This window comes from Coffea eugenioides, chromosome 8 (assembly GCF_003713205.1).
Source record: "Coffea eugenioides isolate CCC68of chromosome 8, Ceug_1.0, whole genome shotgun sequence".
NCBI classification, from domain to species: domain Eukaryota; kingdom Viridiplantae; phylum Streptophyta; class Magnoliopsida; order Gentianales; family Rubiaceae; genus Coffea; species Coffea eugenioides.
In genome coordinates this window covers 907,680-932,027 of record NC_040042.1, presented here as the reverse complement: position 1 = coordinate 932,027, position 24,348 = coordinate 907,680, and the positions used below count along the sequence as shown (strand labels likewise).

At 36.9% G+C, this 24,348-nt stretch overlaps 4 protein-coding genes across 4 annotated transcripts; 3 read left to right on the top strand and 1 right to left on the bottom strand.

Annotated features, from left to right (window-relative positions):
- The first annotated feature begins 2,894 nt into the window (after window positions 1-2,894).
- LOC113781104 (EG45-like domain containing protein) lies at window positions 2,895-4,146 on the top strand. Its single transcript, XM_027326951.1, has 3 exons — window positions 2,895-3,047; window positions 3,243-3,528; window positions 3,807-4,146. Exons 1-3 carry the CDS (start codon window positions 2,939-2,941, stop codon window positions 3,811-3,813), a joined length of 402 nt encoding a protein of 133 aa, XP_027182752.1. The 5' UTR covers window positions 2,895-2,938; the 3' UTR covers window positions 3,814-4,146.
- A 5,530-nt stretch (window positions 4,147-9,676) lies between these two features.
- On the top strand, window positions 9,677-10,313 carry LOC113779379 (EG45-like domain containing protein). The gene is made up of 3 exons (XM_027324947.1): window positions 9,677-9,788; window positions 9,928-10,213; window positions 10,307-10,313. Exons 1-3 carry the CDS (start codon window positions 9,677-9,679, stop codon window positions 10,311-10,313), a joined length of 405 nt encoding a protein of 134 aa, XP_027180748.1.
- A 108-nt stretch (window positions 10,314-10,421) lies between these two features.
- On the bottom strand, window positions 10,422-20,957 carry LOC113781184 (AFG1-like ATPase). The gene is made up of 14 exons (XM_027327056.1): window positions 20,737-20,957; window positions 18,456-18,592; window positions 18,238-18,377; window positions 17,883-18,028; window positions 17,561-17,640; window positions 16,249-16,506; window positions 15,598-15,708; window positions 15,313-15,435; window positions 14,634-14,755; window positions 14,486-14,555; window positions 13,597-13,689; window positions 12,657-12,784; window positions 11,250-11,391; window positions 10,422-10,681 (listed from the first exon to the last, which is right to left on the bottom strand). The coding sequence occupies exons 1-14, from the start codon at window positions 20,870-20,872 to the stop codon at window positions 10,535-10,537; spliced, it is 1,833 nt and encodes a 610-aa protein (XP_027182857.1). The 5' UTR covers window positions 20,873-20,957; the 3' UTR covers window positions 10,422-10,534.
- Window positions 20,958-21,150: 193 nt separating this feature from the next.
- LOC113779378 (pentatricopeptide repeat-containing protein At4g21065-like) lies at window positions 21,151-23,514 on the top strand. Its single transcript, XM_027324946.1, has one exon. The coding sequence runs from the start codon at window positions 21,151-21,153 to the stop codon at window positions 22,975-22,977; it is 1,827 nt and encodes a 608-aa protein (XP_027180747.1). The 3' UTR covers window positions 22,978-23,514.
- The last annotated feature ends 834 nt before the right edge of the window (window positions 23,515-24,348 follow it).

Here is a 24,348-nt window from a genome sequence, read left to right as displayed (position 1 = left end):
TTTTATAAAAGTATTAAAATGGGTATTTTTCGATATTATCGAGTAATACCAGAAGCTCAGAAATGAATATATTAGTACTGTTAAGAATAATATTTCGTAATACCTGATAATGAGTACGCGATGTGCAAATAATGGTTAATTTTTAATACGGTCTGTTGTTAAACTATATTTCAAGTGTTATATTTTTGAAAATATAAGATTAATTAGGAAAAGTAGTAAATACAGAAAAGGGCATGCAAGATTGAATAGAGAAAACATATAAATGCAAGGGGATGATAATTGTTAGTGTGTGTATACAATATATATATAGTAGGTTAGATCAATGTTAGGCGTGTTAATGAGTGCCCTAAGGGCACGCGTTAGACTAATCCACACACTAAATATAGCTGGTACATACGATTCTCTTCTTTCGAAGAAACGAAAAGACAGACAGATAAATCTAATCCCAGGAGAACTCCAAAAGCCGGTATCTTTTGGAGCCTCCCAGGGACTTAACTACCCAAATTCCCAACCCCCCAAAGCCGATGTGGGATAGAAACCTCGACAGGGGCCAAGCCCATTGGACCGCTGTGAATACCCCCCACAAACCCAAAGAATGACGACCCAAGCGGAAGTTTCTTTCTTGCTCTTCTTTCGAGAAACGAAAAGACAGACAGATAAACCTAATCCCAGGAGAACTCCAAAAGCCGGTATCTTTTGGAGCCTCCCAGGGACTTAACTACCCAAATTCCCAACCCTCCAAAGCCGATGTGGGATAGAAACCCCGACAGGGCCAGGTACATACGATTCTCACAGCGGAAAAAAAATGGGGTTATTGAGGCAAAATTTGGGCAGCTTCCATAAAGTTTCTTAGGCATATTCTGGGAGTGCTGGGGCAACGTCTCTTCTGATGTAATGTGATATATTGCACCCACTAAATTGGAGTTTCTAGAAAAATTAGCGCTTCAGTAATTTTTCAGGCACTACTTTATTTCTGATTTTTGGTGAATGGTCAAAAAGTTTGTGTCCAATCAATTTCTGGACTGCGTGATTTCAATAGGTTCTCTCCAATTGATTCCTGCTAATTACTTTATTTCTGATTTTTGTTGAATGGTCAAAAAGTTGGTGTGTTTTTTTCTCTTCTTTTTTTTTTTTTTTACGGTTTTGTTCCCATAATTATCAGGATTAATTGTATTGGTACGAGACAAATCAATGAAAGTGCACAATCCTAACAGCTGGTGGCAACTGGAAAAGGTGCACCAATTTTGCCGTAACTGACTCGGCTTCAAATTTAAGCATTTTATCCATATCATTAATGACAGTTAAACCACTACACCTAGATCTTGACATTTTCTTTAAGAAGGCCAATTGTTTCTTTTAATTTCCAAGTGTATTAAAAGGTGACAACAAAATGAAATAGAATTAAACAAAAATAAAAAGGATTAATCTTATACACACCAACTAATTGTGTATATATCGTTAGATTTAAATGTATGATAATTATGTAAAATTTGAATTTAAAATCTAACGTATATATATTTATCGTGAATTCAACGATAACAGTGCATACACATCGTTGTGAAATTCGTTTTCCAACCCTCCTTTCTACAGTCTGGACTGTTGACAACCATAACAGCACTAGCCAGCAAGAACATGGTCCATTTGAAGCCGTGGAAGTGAGGAAACAAGGACATTTGATTTGAGTGGAGTTGGGGAAAATTGGCGGGCAGCCTTGTCCACGGCATCTATCTTGTTCTAGATGATATGAGGATGTGAATATGACTGGTCAAAATCACAATTTTTTTCTCTTAACGTCCAACAATCGCCGCTCGGGTGCAGATCGGTTGGCTATGGGATAATCCCATTAGGCCCCAGTGTGGTCGATTCTAACTTTTTTACCGTCTCGTATATCCTTGGGGACGGGTGCACGGACACCGGGAGATTAGTCTAGCAAAAAAAGATGGGATATTTCCTGTGTTGACAAAAAAAAAAAAGAAAAAAATGTCCAATAATCATTCCCGTTGAGACAATTTTTAGGAGTGACATCCATTTAATTTCAAGTATAGAATGGCGTTCAGACTTCTAATATCAGGCGAGCTTCGCATATCACCACAAATTTTGATCATCAATGAGATGAAGAATGAGGCAATGAATTTAGCAACTGCAAAATCCATCGTGTGGAAACTTTTACACGCAAACTAGGTGCCACATTATCAGTGTTGTATGTGTATAGCCAATCTATTTGCCCATTTTCCTAACAAGGAAGGTTGCATTTTCAGCTCTTTTTGACCAACTATTGCTACTGTATCAAACTTCTAGTGATACTGTCACAACTATTATGTATGAGATGAGATGTATGTGAATTGAATGTTACATTTTGTCACTATAAAATTGTGTAAATAGTTTAGCAAAAAATAGCAATCATGCTCATCTATTTTGGCACTTTGGCGGTAGAATAAAAGAATTCCTCATATCTACACATGTCGTTTGATTGGATCAATCAATGACCACTAACCACATTTACCAGCCACACCTCATTTTTTTCCTAGTATTCTAGATCGTGCACATGCTTGGAAATTGTAATTTATCATTCATTATTTGTATAATTTAATGGCAATTGTTAATCGATGTTACACCACTCAGAAACAGTTGTCGTGACGATCATTTCCGTCACTTTTGATACTTCGAATGACAGGATAAAGAATTGCTTAACTAGATTCTCACGCTGAAGACTCCGACAAACCAATTACAACAAGTGTAAATGATTCTCACTCCTTCCACTTTATGATGACCCGTATGTAATGTCATTTCTGTCCTACTCTTAGAGCGTATTGCGCGGAGGACCTAATTGGAGGATGGATTGCTCCTTCCGTCTATAAATTGGGGGAGGCGAAGAACAATAATTCCACACAACAAGAATCAATCAGCTGTACCAAGTTAATTTTCCTTTCCAATCAAAATGGCTATCCTAGTTGTGGCAACACTCCTCATCAGCTTATTTTGCAGTGAAATAAGCCTAGTCCGGGGAGACATTGGCACTGCAACATCTTATAGTCCACCATATATTCGTAAGTAATCAGTAAATATATATCTACCATTAACCCAATTAACTGTACTGAGATTGATTTCTTTTTTTCTTTTTTTGCCTTTTAAAGTACGTCAAGGACTGACCATTAGTGATTGTTCATGTCAAATTTCAATCTTCTTGCACACATATGCATATACAGTATAGTTAAGTAGCTGACCTGTGAATTCTGTTGCAGCTACTAGATGCAATGGCAACAGACCAGATCAATTCCCAGCAGGGAACCTATTCGTTGCTGTTAGCGAAGGGCTGTGGGATAACGGGGCTGCATGCGGAAGACGCTACAGGTTGAGATGCCTGAGTGGCAATAACAAGCCATGCAAGAATGTTGGAACCACCATCGACGTTAGGGTGGTGGACTTTTGCCCCAGAAGGCCATGTCCCTCTACTATCCTCTTGTCCACTGATGCTTTCGCAGCCATCGCACATTCTCCTCATGCAAAAATCAACATTGAATACATCCAGTTACGTATATATATCCATTTCCTCTCACTCTTGTTCTTGTTCTTGTTCTTTCTTTTTTTTTATAAAAAATTTAAAAGCACAAATATGACGGGATTTAAGAAAAGGAGAAGGGAAAGGGTTGTTTAAACTCATGGCATCTAAATCCTGGAGGTTCCATATTAACTATTGGACCAAGACCTCCTTAGCCCTCTCACTCCTATTCTTCTTTCTTGACCTTTATCTTTTATTATTATTATTTTTTGTAATTTTTGCTCATTACATATCGATATATCTGCAGGGTTTGATGACTTGTTCCATGAGGCAGCTGGGTTTTGGGTACTTCTCCTTGACAATGTGATTTTGCAGTATATTCGAGAGATGAATGATGGAAGAGTACTTACTTGTAGAATTCGGTCATGATCAAGCTTGCCAAAGAAAAGAATTCAGTCATGAAGATTTTAATAATTATCATGTGATTAAGTCGAGTTATATTTACTTAGCCCAAAAGAAGAAAATAAATTTTTTTTTTCTAGTCATACTCAATACTAAAGGATGAAACACTTTCTTACCTTGTAACAAGCTGTAATACATATATATCTGAGGAGCTTAGTTTCAGTTTTATGGAAGATTTGCTTTTCTCCTCTCTTCTTATTTAAATTTTTTTCTTGAACACGCGTATAGAGTTCCATTATGCTTTCATGATCTCGTCAGTATTAACTACCATCCAATTATTGCATTGTGGACACAAGATTTTGCTTGTACTTAATTAGTACTACAAAAGAAGTTGCAGAACAGATAGAATAATTTTTTGTCTTGCTAATGTGCAGGAGAACCCGTGTGGGCCTTTTTGAAGTGTGAAACGTTATACCTTAGTTGTTTTTCAACATTTTGTTTGATTCAATCACTATGCCCAGCTTTAGGTATCCTATTCTTTTTTTCTGTTCTTGATTAAAGAATAGGATACCTATTCTTTAGGTATCCTATTCGTGTGGACCAAAACATGAAGTCAAAACATGGTCAACCAAAACTCAATTGGGATGATTTTAGTTTTTTTTTATTGTTCAAAAATTTATAATTTGAACATAAAAGTAAACTAAACGAGAACATCACAAAACAGATTATTCAAATTAAAATCTATGATCACCTAAAATAAATCAACCAAGAACAAGCCCTATGAACTGCACGCGCTTAACGCAAAAAAGGCTGCTGATTTGCGGATTTCTACAAAGCTGAAACCTAGTGTTGCATGAACGTTTGTAATCTTAGAAGGCCATCTTACGGTTAATTAGTCTTGATCCGGGCTGCAAATGAGTCGAGTCGAATCGAGTTCTCGAGCCGAGCCTTAACATAATTTTAGTGAACTCGAACTCGAACTCGAGCTCGAGCTCGACGAGCCGACAATTTCAAGCTTGAGCTCGAGTTCGACTTGATTCGAGCGAGTTCGAAAAAAATAAAAAATAATTATTTTTATTTTTTAAAAAATAAATAAAATAATATTTTTTCTTAATAAATAATAAAATATTAAGGATATATATGTAATTTTACTATTAAAATAAAAAAATAAATACTTAAAATAATATATATATATATATATATATATACTCGAACTTGCGAGCCGGCTCGCGAGTTAACGAGTTTAATATCTTGAGCTCGAGTTTGAGCTTGATTTCGACTCGAGCCAGCTCGAGCTTGACTCGAGCCGCTCGTGAGCGGCTCGGTTCGTTTGTAGTCCTAATCCCAATAGTTCTAAAAGACTTTTTGGAGGGTCGACCTTTCTTATTAATATTAATTATCTGTAGGCAGATTCCTTCCATTAATATACTAGTAGATTGTTAATCAACTTTCAAGGGAGTTTGAGGTTAGCTTTTAAATAAACTGAACCTCGCTCGCTCTTTTTAGGGATGCTCCAAATATTTTCTTCCCCTATGATAGTTCGAGTTCAATGCCTGATAATTGATGGATTATTAAGAAAATGAGGTTGAAAAACCAAGTATATCAACCACTTGCTATTAGAATTTACAAGTTTTGCTAAGAAGCTCAGAAATCTTCAGATGCCAATGAAAATTCACAACTTATGGCAAAAGAATGCCTTGTAATCAGGAACACTCAAGTTACAACACTTTATTCAAGGGTCACAAATGGTTAACAAGTAAAACTATCCGTGATGTTGCAATTCTTCAGTTGCATGTTTAGTTTAGACCATCTTTTAATAAGTATCAAATACATTACACAAGGGCATAATTATCTGTGACATGTTTCATATTCTGTATATTTTCTGTCATTAGTGCAATTTTTTTTGTTCAGCAAATCGAGCTGAACGATTTTCAGTTAATTTATTAACAATATTGACTTCTGTTTGATACTATGACTCAACTTAGGCGTGAGGCGAAAATGGCCTTGCATGATTTTGTCGCATAGGTATTTGACAAAAAAAACGATGAATAATACTCATAGAAAGTTGTCTTTTTTTTTGCCCATCTCATGAGACCCTCTCCACTGGAAAAGTGAAACAGGAAAATCCTTGAACTGCAACCCGGACGCATGCAGCTTATTAAGCTTTCATTGATTAATGTCAACTCTGCGCCTCATCATCATCATCATCATCCTGCTTTGCCAATTCTCTCTGTTCTCCATTAATTGATCCCATGTCCACTCTGACTTCCCCTTACAGCTTTGACCCATTTTTTTTGATGATTTTGATCCGTGGTGGAAAGCTTAAACAGAAAACTGACCAAATTAAATATTCAACGTGGCCTGGCCTAGGTACATCGCTTTCGTACTAATCAAGTAGTGCACCAATATATTCTCGCATGCTTCCTAATCATTTCTTCTTAGAGATTAGAGACGCTTGGCTATATGATTGATTAGCCGCCACTAATCAAGAACCATTTTAATCAGGGCACTGCCGCCATGTTAATTAATATAATTGTCATTGCATGGTAATCGTCAATAGTTAACTTTTTCATAGTGATGGGAGTTATCTCGAGTTTTAGACTTTTACTTAAAAAGCAGCCTTATCCCACTTTTAGTTGTGGTATGCATAAAACTTATATAATATGTACATGTCCTCATCTATATGGATATTACGTGAATCACTTGTCCTGTTCTCAGTTCCTACTTTAATGGTTGAGAAGTCCAAGTTCATGACCATGTTGTTAATTGGTTGGTGAAAATGTAACAGTAATTTTCAATAATTTCAAGTATTAGGTGCGGTTTGATAAAAGGGGATCGGAATGAGGAATTGAAATAATTCCAATTCTTGCTATTTGGATTGTATGTATTGGATTTAGAATCTTGGAGTGAATCATTAAAATTTAGGAATTCTCAATCCCCAACAAATTGGTAGGTTTTGGTAGATTCCCAAATTTGTCTCAATTTAACTTGAGGACATTAAAAAAGAAAAGAAAACATATCTGTCTTTATCACTCTATCACGTCGGCTCAATCTCCATGGCAGCATCTTATAATCAAAATTTCTCTCTCATCCCATCTTCTAGCGTAGATTTTCATTGTCATCTTTTTCTCTCTTTGTTCTCGTTTTACTCTCTCCTTTAACCCTCCATGGCAGCAGGCCCACTCCATATGGTTCTTTCTCTCTTTTCTTGTAAATCTCTCTCTCATTTTCCCTTTTCTTCTCTTTTCATTCTTTTCCTCTCTCCTCCAATGCTCCATGAGTCCCAGCCTCTCCATCCCTCCTGCTCTCTCATCTCTTTTTTTTCCTCCCTTTTTGTGTAAGCCTTTCTCTCATCTCTTGTTAGTTGCTCTCCATGCTCTACAGATGTAAGGTTGATTGGTGACGATAGTGGTGGTTCAGTAGAATTTGGTGAAGCATGAGTACTAAGGGCTGGGAAGAAAAAGCAAGAAAAGGGAAAGAAGAAAAAAATAAAGAAAAGAAAATAAAAAATAAATTGATTTCAAAACCTTATAAAGATATACCAAACACTAATCATTGTAATGATACTGTTGATCAAAACCCATACTGAATTTTTGGAATTGATTCAAATTACAATTCCGATTTCTAAACTTAGACCAAACGTGCCTTCAATTTTGCAACAATGGAATTGATGTGTGATTCCGGCGTGCAGAATTTTGTGTCAACGATCTCCAAATAATTGCCTTTTGAATACTTTGACTAGTGTTATCACTTCACACATTTTACCCAAAACCAAGATTAGAATGGTTTGTGATCACTGATGACTGATCACTATGCAGAAATTAGAATTTGCCAAGTCAATGACACAACAAAATTAAGGACGTGTTTTCAAGAAAAAAAAATGAAGTGTAGAAACTGCATGGTTTTGATAACCAAGGTTAATGAATCCTTTTGGCACATCATTTGGAGGGCTTTTGCAGTCCACATAAATATGGTAGTTTTACTTCTTTAACATAATCGCCCAGCAGTCAATTCTTAACATATCCCGTTTGACAATGCAAAAAGATGCCAAGGCAATAAAAATTATGGCTAGCTCTAGGGGGATCCTCATATATATATATATATAAATCTCATCATGGAAAAGTGCATATCCAATTCTATCACTAACGAGTTGGTGTATTCCAATTATAATAATTTTTTATCACGTTTGAAATAGAGTCACAAATTGCCAAGTCACTCCCATGATCTTTTTATGGTCAATAGTCTTGCGATTAAGTATATTAGCATTATCATTTATCATGTTTTGGGATCTTGAAATTTATTCAGATAGTAGTAAGATTTTGGATCACTCCACTCGCTGCTAAATTTATCAACAAAGCAATCATGATTTTGTGCCACAATTACTTAGTGCATGCATGCATGCGCTAAATCTAGTGAGATAAGTTCTTGTCCTTCTGGATGAATTACGATCTTCTGTGCCATTACTCGGTATCAAATTCAGTGTCAATCCCGTTTATCACATGAGTGTACGTAGAAAAAATTTAAATAAACCCGTTTATCACATGAGCGTAGAAGAAATTTAAATAAACAACACATGACAAGTTAAATAAATAGGACATTTTATATAAATATAGAAGTGACACTGAGGATTTCATGTGCTTCTGGATGGTCGCCGTAATACATTTACACCAACAAAAAAAAAAGGGAAAGAAAGAAAAGTGGAGGAGGCAGCGGCTAATCCTGATTAAGTTGGAGCAACGATATTATGAACAATGGAGCCCCAGTCCCAGTGTTGAATGTCCGTCCGGCCGTCCAGTAGTAGCATCGGCAGTGTCGCTGCCCACCTGCATTACTCAGGATAAGCTTTCCACTTTCCGCCCCGCAATGTGGAAGTGCTTCATCATATCAGTACTGCTATGATGATCATCAATTTTCAACCCATAAACAGCACCGACCACTCGGGCAAGAACTGAAAGGGAATTTGTCTTTTGATTTCCAGGGCAGGCTAGTCGTCCATTAGTGGCGGTCCGTGGACTTTTGCTTTGGCCATCTTACATGTTATGTTAGTTGAATTCCGTAGCACAGCCTTCACATCACTTAGAGCTATAATATTTGACAGTTGAGAGTTATTTTTCATGTTGTAAACATGTAATCGGAGAAAACATGAACATTGTACTCTTCCTAACAGAGACCTTAGTTAGTGTACCAACATGACTATGATTCTTTTGATGAAATGTTTTATAAGAGTGGGTAGAGGATATATATATATATATATATATATATATATATATATATATAAAGTTTCTTGAAACCTACTACTGTATTTCTTCAGTGACATGTGCTAAATTTCCAAAACCCTATTTGATTATGAACAATGTGATTGATGGTGGTTTGATAGCGTACCATGTTTGTAAAAAACAAAACATTTCTAGGGGAAAGTGGAAAGATTGTGCATGACGCAGGAAACCATATGCTCAACCCCTCCTCTCATCGTCAACAAGCTGAATTCATTTCACCATCCATTGTCAACGTGGACTGCAATTGCCATTGATTCCCATCCAAAAGTACTAGTTCTGCTTGCAGCTTAGATATTGGCAACTTTTCTTAGTAGCTATCCACATTCAAATACTTTAATAAAAAAATAAAGGGGACGGTTTAGAGATCAGTTTGAAACCTCGGGCTGATTTGATCTACAGCTAGTATAAATTTGAGGTAAATTAGGCACATTTCCCCCACATCCGAAGTCGAGAATCAAGCTACCCTACCTAGGCAGAAGTAAAGTCCACAGCCATAATCATGGATCTCCTACGCTTCAATTTTGTCTTGATCAGCATATTCAGTCTGGCTAAAATAAACTTAGTCCTTGGAGACATTGGCACTGCCACTTCTTACAATCCTCCATATACCCGTGAGCAACATTTGATTTCTCAGAAGTTTCTATATCATTATTTAGCAGCAGCTTTTTTGTTTTTTCAGTTGTTTGAGTATCGTATTAGGAAGGATATGGAATTTGATTATAAAATTTACTCCAAATTTAACTCGTGCAGCCACCAAGTGCGGGGGAAACAGAAATGATCAGTTTCCAGCAGGAAATCTGTTCGTTGCGGTGAGTGAAGGACTGTGGGATAACGGGGCTGCATGCGGCAGACGCTACAGATTAAGATGCTTGAGCGGCAACAACAAGCCATGCAGAGATATTGGCACCACCATCGACGTTAGGGTGGTGGATTTCTGCCCAAGACGCCCATGCCCTTCCACCATTGTTTTGTCTAGTGATGCTTTTGCAGCTATCTCCCGCAACCCTGATGCCAAAATCAACATTGAATACATCCAGTACTTACACTTCTTCCTTGTCTCCAGCTTATTATCTTCACTATTTTCTTCGGTTGCTCCATTGCTTAATATTTTACTTTACACCTTTTGCAGGATATGAAGAGGGATTTGACTTCCATATATATATATATATATATATATATATACGTGTAATTTTACGGGCTGAAGATCAAGAGGAAAAGGGTATCCTTGGAAATAGGAACAGAACTAGATAGCAAAATGTTGTTTAAAAATTCATTTCCCTTTGTTATCGGTATATCCTATTAAATGATGGCAAACGAGCACAAAAAATGTACTAAAAGTTTCGACGTGATGTACACATCAAATGATTTCAAGAGATGGTTCCCGAAATTGAGTTGCTTTTGCATTTAGAGTACCAAAGCTTTCCTTTTGATTCTGGAAATACGGATGAAGATGGCAGACACCTTCCAGGTATAAAGGTGTTTGCATCTCAATCAAGCGGGAAACCTGCATGTACCAGCCTTTTAGTTCATGCCCTAATGTACAGTATATAGAGGCCACAATCACAACCACAACTTACCAGATAACAAAGATAGAACAAAAGATATTAACAGATTATTCCTGATAGCAAATCTTAGGCCATGGCGAATACACCAGTCAAGAACTGAGTTAATGAATCCACCAGATTCATCTGATTATGGCAGCATGACAATTTCTTCTCCTAGTCTAATGAAGCAGGTATTATTGGGTGCAGCATGGGACACTATCTGAATGTTGCTAGGGGTACAAGCCTTAGTTGTTTTGACGACAAACTTGTTTTGCCCTTTTCAACCTGATGGGAGGAGGAGTAAAGTGGGAGAAAGTAACTTTAAGACTAACATGCAAAGCATGCTAAACCTGATGGGGTTTTACTGCGATTAACCCTTCAGGGAAATTGCAATAACCTTCTATGAGAAGGTTTAACATGCTAAACTATGGACTTAGAAACAACATTTCCTATGACTTGACAGAAAAAATGTAGAACATTCATAATAAAAGACGGCAAAAATTGACAATCACGCAAAAAATGACTTACAGCTCGGTGAAATGCAAACATCTCCTCTTGACCAGATAGCATGGAAGTAATTCCAGTTGGTGTACCACCAGAACTAACTGTGCCCTCTGCTAGAACATCTCGTCGCAGTTTGGCACCTTCAGTCTCTGTTTCAAATTGGAAGCTGGAAAAGGAGAGCAGAAATGATCCAATGTAGTCTTTATAACCAAAGACAGAAGTTGAAGCTAAAAGACAGGTGATGTAGATGGCACATTGCTTAAACTTTAAAGTTTTCCAGCAACTCTAGACGGGTCAAAGACTGGCCTTACGAATGTTATCCATTCATATTTGATTCGTTTTTCTCACTGAGAATGTACTTGACCAGAAACTTGATCATCAGTCATCAGACATAAAAGAGAAGTAATGTCTATGCCAAAAGTCACTTCCATACTCTTTTAAAACAGTAAATTCACTATATCCATTTTACTGCCAATCCTGATATCATGCTACCAACCTAGTGCATCCCCTTAGATTTCTTAATAGCAGGTTTAGATGACATTGCCATTTGGGAAGCAATGTGTAATATAAAACTATGTCTTTTGCATTAAAAAGAGACAATTATTTGTGTCTAAATTTGAATTGATCAATTTATCACATCACTCTGTTAATGAAAATGTTATGATTCATTTTCTGGAGGGAAATATCACGTCTGCATACAAGGACAACATATTTGGTCTTTTAATCCTTGAATCCTTTCATAAGTATTACTAACATAACAATCTATTCTACTAAAATCAATTATTCATTGAAATCGCAGCAAGTAAATCATCTCTCTCTCTCTCTCTCTCATGTATATTAATGCTTTAGGATTGTCCTTGATGAATCATAGTTAATTTACATTATGAGATATTAGGCCAAAAGCACACTAAGTCATAAAAAGAAAAAATAAAGACGTACAGGGCAACATAAAACTGAACTGTCAGAATATAGGAAAAACAAAAATGAAAATAGGGCACACCGTAAGCAGAGGTAAAGCACAGCGAACATTTTTCACTGAAAATTGACACATAAAACTTGCATCATGAGAAACAATGTCAAAATGGTACAATAAAACCCTAGCTAATGAAAGAACTTGGCTCTGCTCAGGAGAAAAGAAGCAGAAAACAGATATAATTAAAAAAAACGAAAAAAAAACCTCCATGGCTCTAGGAAACTTCTCATAATAGAATTTTGATACTTTTAGGGAATACTTTGTTATATAACATTGATCTATAATGAATTGATGACATGTTGCAAGTATGCTAGGTAGTGTAAAATAATTTCTGATGAAACTCGTGCGTGTCAATAGATGAAAGAGCAAACTAAGCAAATCCAAAGGGTGTGGGGGTCATCCATGGACCAATGTGTCAAGAAACTCACAAAAGAAGAATGATCAAATGATTTCCTCACCTCTCCAAGTCAAAAAGTGTGCCCTCTTCAGTTCCTTGAAATAGGTCATCTATTGAAGAAGCAGCAGAACAGTATAGGCAGCAATGGTGATTGTAAAGTTCATCAATGAGAGTTATAAATCTCCGAGCCTGGAAGCGAGAAACCCATTATCGGTAATTGTAGCTGGTAATCATACAGAAGCAATATCAATCTGTTTATTAGACTGTCAGTCTATCAGTTTGTCTTAGCTTTCCAAAGATAAGATAATCATTGGAAGCTTTAGAATGCTGACACATTGGTCAGTCTTATCCAAGAAATACAGGATAACCTGATAAACTGCATAAGCACCTTGCAAGCATATAGAGCAATCTATTAGGTAGCTTGTAAACTGTTGTCCTTAAAAGGTGCCTTAAATTGTTTCACTAAAATGGCACCATATTTTAGTATATGCTGAAAACTATGATCCCTAAATACACTGAGGGCGACTATACTTCAGAAACCCATCCATGAGACTGAATAAGCCACCATGATCCATGGAACATGTTCAAACTCAAGCTAAGCGCATAGCAATCAGGAATCTAGAAGCTTTATCTTATTGTATACTACTAATGGTAGCTGGTAAGTTTCGAAGTAAGTTTATCATAAACCTTGAGACAAGTATGATTTTCCCTTAAGATGACATTTTAAGGGAACCTGTTCGACCTTCAAAAGCTCCCTTTCCCCTTGATGTAATAGGTAAAATAAGAAAAGAAAGACTAAAGTAAAAAATAGGCAATTTCTCCTTACATTAAACTGAAAGAAGGAAAAAGAAGAATGTCAAGTGAACAGCATGGGTGATAAGAAGCATATCTATTCATTTAAAGCCTGATGTAAATCACAAAAACTTGCATGCACAAAAATGCTGTAGGAATTGATACTGATGTACTGAAGGAAATAGCATTCACTTAAGCAGCCTTGGTACCTTATCACGAATTCGCATGCTCATAGTAGGGATGTCTGAGATAAAGATCGTGTGGTAATTTTTTGCTACAGCAATATAATCTGCGGCTCCAACCTGCAATAATTGCTAATGGGATCAAACAGGAAAAAGAAGGTAAAGGGGGACGTGCAACAAGGTCAAGCATCAAAAAATTAAATTAAAATGCAGTGCAGATGTCACTGAGTGGTTGGTTCATCTATCAGGGACAGGAATTGATAGCTTTAGTATACACTCACAAACAGTAAGAATCATCTGAGACTTGGAAGATATTTTTTAGGAAGGAATACTCATATTTTTCCACCAAAGTGCTTTTCTTTGTAGTATAATATGACAGTATGAACTCTTTGAATATTGATCTAGACATGGACCTAGCTATTTTCATTTGTTTCATCAAGTTTCCTTCCTTTTGTTTGCAAAAGTACATTACAAGATGGAAGGAAGGATTTCCATTTAAAGATGTGCAAAAATATACGAGGCACAAATCTTAGAAAGAGTCAAAGCAAGTTTAACAGTCTTTAGTTGTAAAATCTACCAGCTATTGCTTCTGTTTTCGGATGTTTTCAGATAATGAATGATACTAAATATGCATCAGCATACACACAATAGAAATTGTTCCAGCATGAACAGAGCGCCAAAAGAGAGAGAAAAAAGAAAGACTAGCTTTGAATTAGTGATACTATAAAAAAACACTAAACCACAATCTAAAGATTTCGAGCTTTTCTATTTACAGTACCATCATTTAAACAATCCTAAATCATTATAGGCAGGTTTCAGCTTATAAATTATTTTGAAGAAAGAATGATTTAGATGGTATTAATTTAAATAGCACAACAATATAAAAGATACTTTCACCCAAAATGAAGCAATTTACCGGTCGACCGCATAGGTACTGAAATGTGAAACGTGCCAAACCGTTACAGCTTAGGGGTACCTCCAATGTTCTGATTGTGAAAAAAATGTAATATCAAAAGCTGAGTGAGATATATCAGTAAAATGGACGCAGATAGATTGAAGAGTACCTCCCAAACATCACTCGAATTGCCTTTGAAGTGATTATTCCCCCAGATAGTCTTGTAAGCTTGTCCCACATAATCTCAAATTCCTTTGTTTTGATACTATCCAGTGGCCAAAAATAATGAACCTGAATAGACATAGGAAAATGGAGATGCACTTAACCCCAAAAACAACATCTAAGTACAGGTTGGACTTATTCTATGACTAACAGATAACCAATATATTGGAGCAACGAAGACGATGAGACTGAAGTAGAATATAGAAAATTCAATTGAGTTCAGAAAGAAACAAAAATATACATCTCAACCACACCAACTAAGACAAGTTCATCTTTTTGCCAGGAGAATCTTTAGAAATGTTACGAGTGTGAATATTCCTACAGCTGAATGGACCAATTAAAGAATTTAGACAAAAAGAAACTGAATCTTATTGCAATGTAATACCACATTCTTGTTTAGCAAACCATTCATTATTCAGAGCTATCTCCAGGATACACCTTCAAATGTGCTTAAATTTTCAAGCTTGTTCTTTTTATTGCTCTCTTTGTCAATCATTAAGGTTCTGTACAATACTCGTACATCTGCATGTATGGTAATAAAGGATGTGGCCATCACATCTTTCACAACTAAAAGTCATAAAAACAGAAACACATGGAAAAGATAATTGATTTGCCTTCATGCTCACCTGATCAATAGATCTTTTTGCTGTCAGACGGCGATAGTCAATTTCACTTCCTATTAGACAGTTATCACATTGTTCATCCAATTTTGCTACAAGCTTTTGGAAGATTTCCTTTTGCATACCATCCTGAAAGGAAGGAGAGAAGTTGCAGGAACATTTTATATGGGGTGCAATATATGTTCAAAGTCCCATGCATAGCATGTCACAGAGTCCTGGATAGAACACCAAAGGAAGCATAAAAACATAAATTTATGCAGTTTGTATTAGGAAGATTTAGTATAAAGACACCTGATTCAGGTCTCTCGGTGCACGATTACTGGTGGCAACAAGAATTGTTCCATTGCTTAACAATCTACTTAGAATTCCAGATAATGCTACGATTGCAAAAACATCAACTGTCTGCAAGAGCAAGTAAGATATTAAATTTAAAGATTCCGTCTCCAAAATTTCAATCCAACTCAGAAATTTGCATGAAATAAAGAATATAACTTAATCATTCAAAGAAAAATTATGCCCCACTCATTTGCAGAAAATAATATAAGGTAAAACAAAACCCGCTTCATAATATAATTCCAATATCCAGTTCAAGTAGCAGTAAACTGATCTACAAAATGAATCACGTTAGATGTAGTAGTACAATAACATAACACTTAGTCATGTTGCAAATTAGATTTCTTTAATAGGGTCTGTTATTCATGTTTGTACTTAGCAATTCTACAAGGGTAGAACACAAACATTTTATTACAGTAGATGACTAACTTGAATATTCTGTCTTCCCACTTATAGTAACAAACATCAGTTGAACCTAATATTCTTGCTCAGATAACTAACAAAAAAAAGGATGTATAGAGAAGACAGTAACAGATATCTGTAGGTAAGGATGTAGATAATTCTTGAAGAACCACTAAAGTAAATCTATGAAACATTACATCATCAGACCTGTATTTCATCAAAGCACAGAAGGCTAGCTCCTGCATGATTTCCATGGGCTTCAGTGAGAAACTTATCAGCTACAGCAGGAAGAATGTTTTTCATCTGCACCTCTTGCTTATATCTTTCTTCTGCAGCTAACCACTCTTTAATTTTTGTATCAAAAGGAAGATTAGTAATCCAACTAGAAATACTTGACTGCAAACTTTTATTCTTAACTTGATCCTTCCATATCTTATGCATGTGCTCATTTATTAACAGCATAGCCTGTCGAGAAAAGACATTTTTAAAGAGCAATAAAAAAATAATTATGGAAACAAAAATGAAAATCTGCAAAAATTAAGGTTTGAAGCAAGTTAAGCCCGAACCAACTTATATTGTGTATGTGTGTGTGTGTGTGTGTCTTTATTTGTGTTCTGCATGCTTCCTGTTGGTCAACATTCCTCAAGCCAGATGAGGAGTGAGTACTTTTGATTTGCCAAAGCATTAGTTGGTACAGAGTGGTCTTAATATAAAACCTACTCCTCCATCTGTTAATGTTGATATCTACACATGATGGGTTTGTAGAGAAACATTATAGGTAAAGCAAATATGGTGTCACTGACTACTGTGGCACGTTAAATATTTCCCTATTAGTTCTGTGATTCTATCCTCCTGTACTAACTTCATGATGTGCTAATTCTGAAAGTTTGATTCATTCTTCTTGTGCTTTTACAGAAGTAGTTATCAACTTTTTAACTGCTGCCTTCTTGCACTACCTACCCAGAAAGTCTTGTTTACGTCCATCAATCAGTTTTAAGCTTCTTACCAAGAAAAACAAGGATAGAGCAACGACTAGACCTACTACAGAACTTTCAATATAGAATCCATGAGAGTTTGTTATACCTTTGATATGAAGCATCAAGCAAAAAGAAGCTATAATTAGAATAAATGCAATATATGCTCCATTTTAATCTCATTTGCCTTAAACTCTACAAGTCTTTTGTTTGTGGTTTATCATCTTATGGAATGCCTAGGGTTCTCTCACCAAATGCCTTACAGTCAAGAGAAAGACATGCCAGAAGTCAAAGAAGATATAGCAGGGCTTACATATGCCCATCCAACGTTGACAAGGAGAAACCAAGAAGAAACAAGATATGATGAACCAAATAAAAGCTAGCAAAGTGGAGACTGGCAAATGAACAGAAAGTAATAAGAACTTGTAACTTAAATTTTTCCAAGTAGAATTGCATAACAGCTGCTTAGGAAAATAATTCACATAATAAAATTCAAAAGATGGCATAGTGAAATTACACCACACTGTGTACCAGTATGCAGTCACCTCATGAAAGTGAAATCTTCTTCGGTGTTTTACAATTCCTTCAGTCGCACCATAAAACATATCCATAAGCATTGTCTTACCTAAATGATGCAAAAATTTCTTCAAATTGGTATGTGAACAAGTAAAACCACAACCAGAATAATATTAATAGAGAGAGATGCTGTGTATTAACATGCTATTCATGTTAGCATGTCTACTTTATAAAAGATAAGTGAAATCATTGAATCCTTTTAGTGCCTTAATGTAGTAAAATACTAGAAATCTTAAGTGCAGAAATGTGCATTGGCAAGGAAGTGCAGATAATCAAGATGCAGGAACGAACCACTTCCAACGTTCCCATAAAGATACAATCCTCCGGGGGCTGGAGGAGCAGTGGGACGATGACCAACCAGTGAATCTAATTTCTTCTCTCGATTAAGATATGAGACCCATTTCCCTACTCCTGGCTCTACAATTTCATGTTTCTTCCTGAATGAAGACAAATATCACTAGCAGGGAAAAAATATATTTCTTTTGACTGATGAAGGGAGCAAAATACAGGAATTGGACCTCATGCTGAACTTTACAGAATTCGCAACTGGTTCAATGACAGGAAATCCTATTCAGATTTTTGTGAACCAACGTATAATTCATTGAAATATCCAGTTTCAGTATTGCTACAAAATTGATAGCCTTACCGGGACATCCATCTTTGGAAAAGATTTCGCTGCTTGCTTATTGATGTCATACCACCCCCCTCTTGTTTGGTCTCAGCTTCCTGCATCAAAAGCCTGCGCCGTTCGTTTTCCCTCTTCTCCTCCCATTTGGTAAGCTTTTCCTATGAATATGAGGAATAACATAAGGCCAGGAACAGCGTTTCAGTATTATTTAACCACTATAAACTGTTGTGGCCTACATGGTACTCCTCCATATCTTTCTCATATTGCTCCATTCTCCCAAGCAGATTTTCCAGTTTAAAAGCAACCTCTTCCTGGTAAGGATCATGCTGCAGCTTCCCTTGCTTAACAAGACTCCTATACTGTGCAAGTGGCCCTGCAGGAGATCCATTGAAAAGATAATTTGAGTTCACAGCTAAACAACTTGGAAAATAAATGCAAAGGCACAGATAATCTAGTAAAACCAATGTCTTGCACCTAACAAAATTATGCTCCAAAGGGACCAAAAATATACTGTATCACTGCATTCAGTATCTCTAAGCATTCTTGTAAGAAAATATGGAAGCAACACTAAATATATACTTTTTGTCGGTAAATATATTCTGAAGTTTTGAGCTTTGTGCAGACACAAGTATACAACAAGATAATGCACAATCTCTCAGCATATAATCAGAGCAAGAGGCAGGGGAAAAAATAATTGATCCGGTAGCTTTCTGGGTACCAACTTTGAGTATGAACTCTATCTTACTTTCTCCTCTTATGATATATTAGGTAAATCACCTAAGAAACAGACAATTTTACAGTTTAGAAAATCTAGTAAAGAACCTGAATGCTGCCAAAAATGGGGAGCAATTTGTCCAGTGATTTTAGTGTTCTCTATTGCAGGATCAAGTTGTAACACATCTAGATCTTCATAACCAACAATCCATTGGAGAACCACCAGCAAAAGCTGAACATGTGAGTAGAGGAATTAAATAATACTCTCCCTCCTCATGCGTGTAAGGTATATCATTGTAATAGGCCAAACATGTGGGACAAAAAATTAATAGGATATACAGATAAAGCCCTCAGTAGGTTGACGTAATTTTCCATTACAAAGTACAATATCCATATATTAATGCATCATAGACCCTAACCTATGTAAAATGTAGTTCCCAGCAAAACAAGATACATTGTGAGATTGAGAGCTTGGATTCCCTAGAGAAACACTAATCAACTAAAGCAGTCTTCACTCAATAATCTTCACTCAATAATCAACCAAAGCTAAACGGTCTCCATTCAGAATATTAAACTGTTTGTCAAGCATCAGAAAGAACAATATAAAAGCTTCATAGAAGCATTCTCCAAGATCACAGATTAACAAGTTAAGATTGGAGCATTTCTCTGTCCAGGGAGTCAAGCATATAACAGGAAATCTTGGCAGAATGGTTTAACTAGTAAGACCACATGGTAGATCTCTAGCTAGCCATCCTTTGAGCAGCCATATCCATGAGAGAAAAACCTCACATGACCTGCTTTTTGTCCAGTTTTCAGTTGCTCTTATTTCTCACTCACACAGTATGACATTGGCTTTTATTCATGAATGGGATATATCTAACAAAGAGAGGGCAATAAAGTGAAAAGGAAGGAAGAATGATAGAGAAGAAAACTTGCGATTTTTCTCAATGAAGCCACGAGGTTATGCTTTCTGTATAATGGTTTAGTGCTCATGAAATTGCGACTCATTATATAATTTTCAGACTTTTTAAACTATAATCAAATTTTGACATGCGAAATATGAAAAGAACTGAGCAGTGGCTTAAGTTAGTGTGTCAATAAGTTTGGACATTTCTGTAGTGAAAAAGACAAATCAATAAGTTGAACATAAAACAGAATTATCTTTATCTTTTGAGAACAAGTTCAAAACTTTCAGGCTTTGTCGCAATTTTCAATGCTAAAATAGTCAATACAAATCCTTAGAATTGGTTCCCAATTTTACTACTCCTAGCAGCAATTTACCACTGATCAGATTGAAAAGAAGATTAATGCGTTAAAAAGCATTCAATCCATAGCTTGTTTCACATTTGGTAAAGAATTTTACAACTTTCTTACTTTCTTTGGCAAAACGCAATATCTTCCCAGAACGAGCTAAAAAAGAAAAGTAATTTGATTCATCCAGGTTATAGCTGGTGAGATTATGCTAAATCTTCCAGGAGCCAAAAAATAATCAAGAAATCCCACGTCCTTAAAGTTGTTTTCAAATTTTTAGTTCCACCTTAGTCAATTGCCTAACATAGAATTCTTAAAGCCACATTCTACTGAATAGACAAGCCAACTAGGTAAATGAAAAAAAATTAATCTGATCCCATAAAATTGCCTAACATAGAATTCTTAAAGCCACATTCTACTGAATAGACAAGCCAACTAGGTAAATGAAAAAAAATTAATCTGATTCCATAAAATTGCAAGAAAAGAATGATCAAGCTCAACAACCAACTACTCAACATAACAGACATACATAAAGGGAGATGATAAACTGACCAGGGCGGTTGGAGATGGAAGAATGGGGAGAATCACTGGTGATGCAGTAAAATCGAGCAGCACTACAATTACAGGGGTTGTGTTTTGAGGTCTGATGAGCGAACCCTAGAGAGATCAAAGACGACAACTTTCTCATTTAATTTCGAATCTCTTTTGCTAATTAAAGATGTTGATTTGGAATGGGGAATTGGAGATTGAGTAGAAAGAAGAATAAGAAGAAAGAGGAAGCATTCAAAAGAAAGAAGAAAGATGAAGCGCCAATTCTGACTCTGAAACTAACTGTAAAACAGTGCAGAAAGAGTTGAGGTGACGTGGATATTGCTGGGACCAGCCACTTGTTAGGACATGAGGTTTCTTGTTGGCACTAATTCCTGATGGTTTGGTCGAGAGATTGTGGACATCAGCCAAATCTAAATGCTGTCTTTTATCTCCAAAACCAAGCTATTCCGCTACCTTCATACACTGCCACCGCCACCCAAAACAGCCAGCAAGAAAAGAGCAGCAGAGCAGAACTGCTTAGCCCTCTTGGAACTCTGCAACAACTTCCCAAAACTGTCCCAAATCCACACTCACATTCTGAAATTAGGCCTTCAAACGAACCCACTTGTCCTCACCAGGTTGGCCTCCACGTCTTCTGACCTCAATGCCATTGATTATGCTTCCTCCTTCATTTTTGGCCTTGATGCCAAAACCCATCTCTATGATACCTTCCTTTTCAACACTGTCATCAGGGCTTATGCTCAAACAAAGGATTCAAAGCAGAATGCCCTGATTTATTACAAAATTATGCTTAAAGATTGCATTTTTCCTAACAAATTTACGTACCCGTTTGTTCTTAAGGCCTGTGCTGGCATTGGAGAGTTGAGTTTAGGCCAAAGTGTTCATGGGTCTGCGGTGAAATATGGTTTTAGCGATGATATTCATGTTTTGAACACCATGGTTCATATGTATTGTTCTTGTGGCGGAGGAATTGAGTTCGGCCGGAAAGTGTTTGATGAGATGCCTAAATGTGATTCAGTGTCGTGGAGTGCGATGATTGGCGGGTATGCCAAGTTGGGCATGTCAAGTGAGGCGGTGGGGTTGTTTAGGAAAATGCAGATTGCTGGAGTGAGGCCCGATGAGGTTACTATGGTGTCAGTGTTGTCTGCTTGTACTGATTTGGGTGCACTTGAGCTTGGGAAGTGGGTGTCTTCCTATATTGACAAGGAGAAGGTTCCGAAGAGTGTGGAGCTATGCAATGCGTTGATTGACATGTTTGTCAAGTGTGGCGATGTTGACAAGGCTTTGAAGTTGTTTAGGAACATGGCTGAGAAGGACATTGTTTCGTGGACTTCTTTGATTGTTGGTATGGCAATGCATGGCCGTGGTTTGGAGGCCATTTTATTGTTTGAGGACATGAGGAGTTCTGGAATAGTGCCTGACGATGTTGCTTTTATAGGATTGCTCAGTGCTTGTAGCCATTCTGGTTTAGTTGAGAAGGGCAGGCAGTATTTTGATTTGATGTTGAAGGAATTCAGAATTGTGCCCAAGATAGAACATTATGGGTGCATGGTTGATCTGTTAAGCAGGGCCGGACTTGTTAAAGACGCATTGGAGTTTGTTGAGAGTATGCCCATTGAGCCAAATCCAGTCATTTTGCGAGCACTAATCACTGCCTGCCGTGCTCATGGTGAGCTCAAGCTCAGTGAAAGCATGACTAGGAAGCTCATAAAACAGGAGCCGATGCTCGAGTCCAACTATGTCTTGCTGTCTAATATCTATGCAAAATCGTTAAACTGGGAGAAAAAAACAACAATTAGGGCGGTTATGGGGAAAAAGGGAATTAGAAAAACTCCAGGTAGCACCATGTTTGAGCAGGATAATGAAATTTATGAATTTGTTGCCGGAGATAAAACTCATAATGAATACAAAGAAATTTATGAAATGTTGGACGAAATGGGGAAGGAGATGAGAAGGGCTGGATATGTTGCTACCACTTCTGAAGTTTTACTTGATATTGACGAGGAAGACAAGGAAGATGCTTTAAACAGGCACAGTGAGAAGTTGGCTATTGCATTTGCCCTTCTGAAGACACCTCCTGGAACTTCTATTCGCATTGTGAAAAACTTGCGTGTTTGTGAGGATTGTCATACTGCTACTAAGTTTATCTCCAAGATCTACAGTAGGGAAATAGTGGTCAGAGACAGAAACCGTTTTCACCACTTCATAGATGGGTTATGCTCATGTAAAGACTTCTGGTGAAACAGTGGAGAGAATTTTGCTTGTCCATAATTTGGCTGTTTACACTTTGTCCAGTGGTGGTACATCACAAGCAAGCAGCTGGCAAATGGCAGCACTACACGTACGTTATATCAAATAGCACTAGAGACTGGTTGAGTATTTCTGGTTTTGGTAGTCTTCATTAGTTTGGGGACCCTAATGGCAGTTTTGGTTCTGAAGTAAGTCAAACCTGGGCTTATGGAATTTGTTCTGTGTGTGTGCTTGTTGCCACTTAACATTTCTGTTTGAAACTAAATGGTACAAATTTAAGAAGTGTTCAGAAATTCCCATAGTCCACATTCTTCAAGTCATCATGGCAGCTACAAAGAGAAGAGGCCTTAAATTCCTGCAAATAGTGAGAGAATGTAAGAAGACTCTCAAGAATTTTCAAAATCCCTCACTCAGATAAATTCCGATATTTAGTTTGCATTCTATAGAACTTTTGTGATTATTAGTCTGCCTACTAGACATTATTCCTATGAAAGAAAGTTCCATGAACTCCATGTTATTCTTCAATGATGAAATGCTGTTTTCTTGTGTTCCCATAAATAGTAACAATTTATACCCATCAATTCTAATATAACCTTTTTTGCATCTGTAGTTTCTTGGACAAGGCTGCAGTGGTAAGAAGCCCAAAAAAAAAAGGGGTCCACATCCTTGAATCCAAATCCTTGGGAACTTTCCTCTTTGACAAAAGAGGAAGTAAAAATGATGATCAAAACAGCTACCTATCTGGGGAAGATGGTCAGATGATGGCCTTCTCAGTAGAAGCTATCACAATGGGAAGATACATGCGAAACTTGAAATTCCTGCTGGCTCTTTTGCTATCATTTTTGTAATAGCAATATTGATTGGTTGGCACTTTATGACCCTCTGCTAGTTCCTTTTATGGGAAAAAAGTAGGAAGGAAAACCAGGTAATGCTTCTAATCCTGATACTCTCCAGGGTATTCCAAAGCCAGGACGAGACAGTTGAGATAATACTGTCTGTGACGAAATCATATGGCTATGCCGTCAGGGCGAGCAGTGCAGCTGTTAGGCAGTCCCGCTTCGATCCTGACTTGTTAGTCATCCGCGAGTACTCGAGACTATTATTACCAATCATCATTAGCTTAAACGCAGATGATTCTTTGATCTTTGTGACGATTAATCATGTAAAATGCATCATGCCTAGATGAGCTATTCATTGTCAACCACTGAGTAAACTAGTACGAAAGACTGCTTGATTTTCTCTAACATGGTTAGCCAGTCTGCAGAGGATTGATTTACTTCTCTTACTAATTAAGCATGGCTGCATGTTGGAGCAGCACTAGCTGAGGTGAAACGCCTCTCACAGGCAAGAGCAGCACAATAA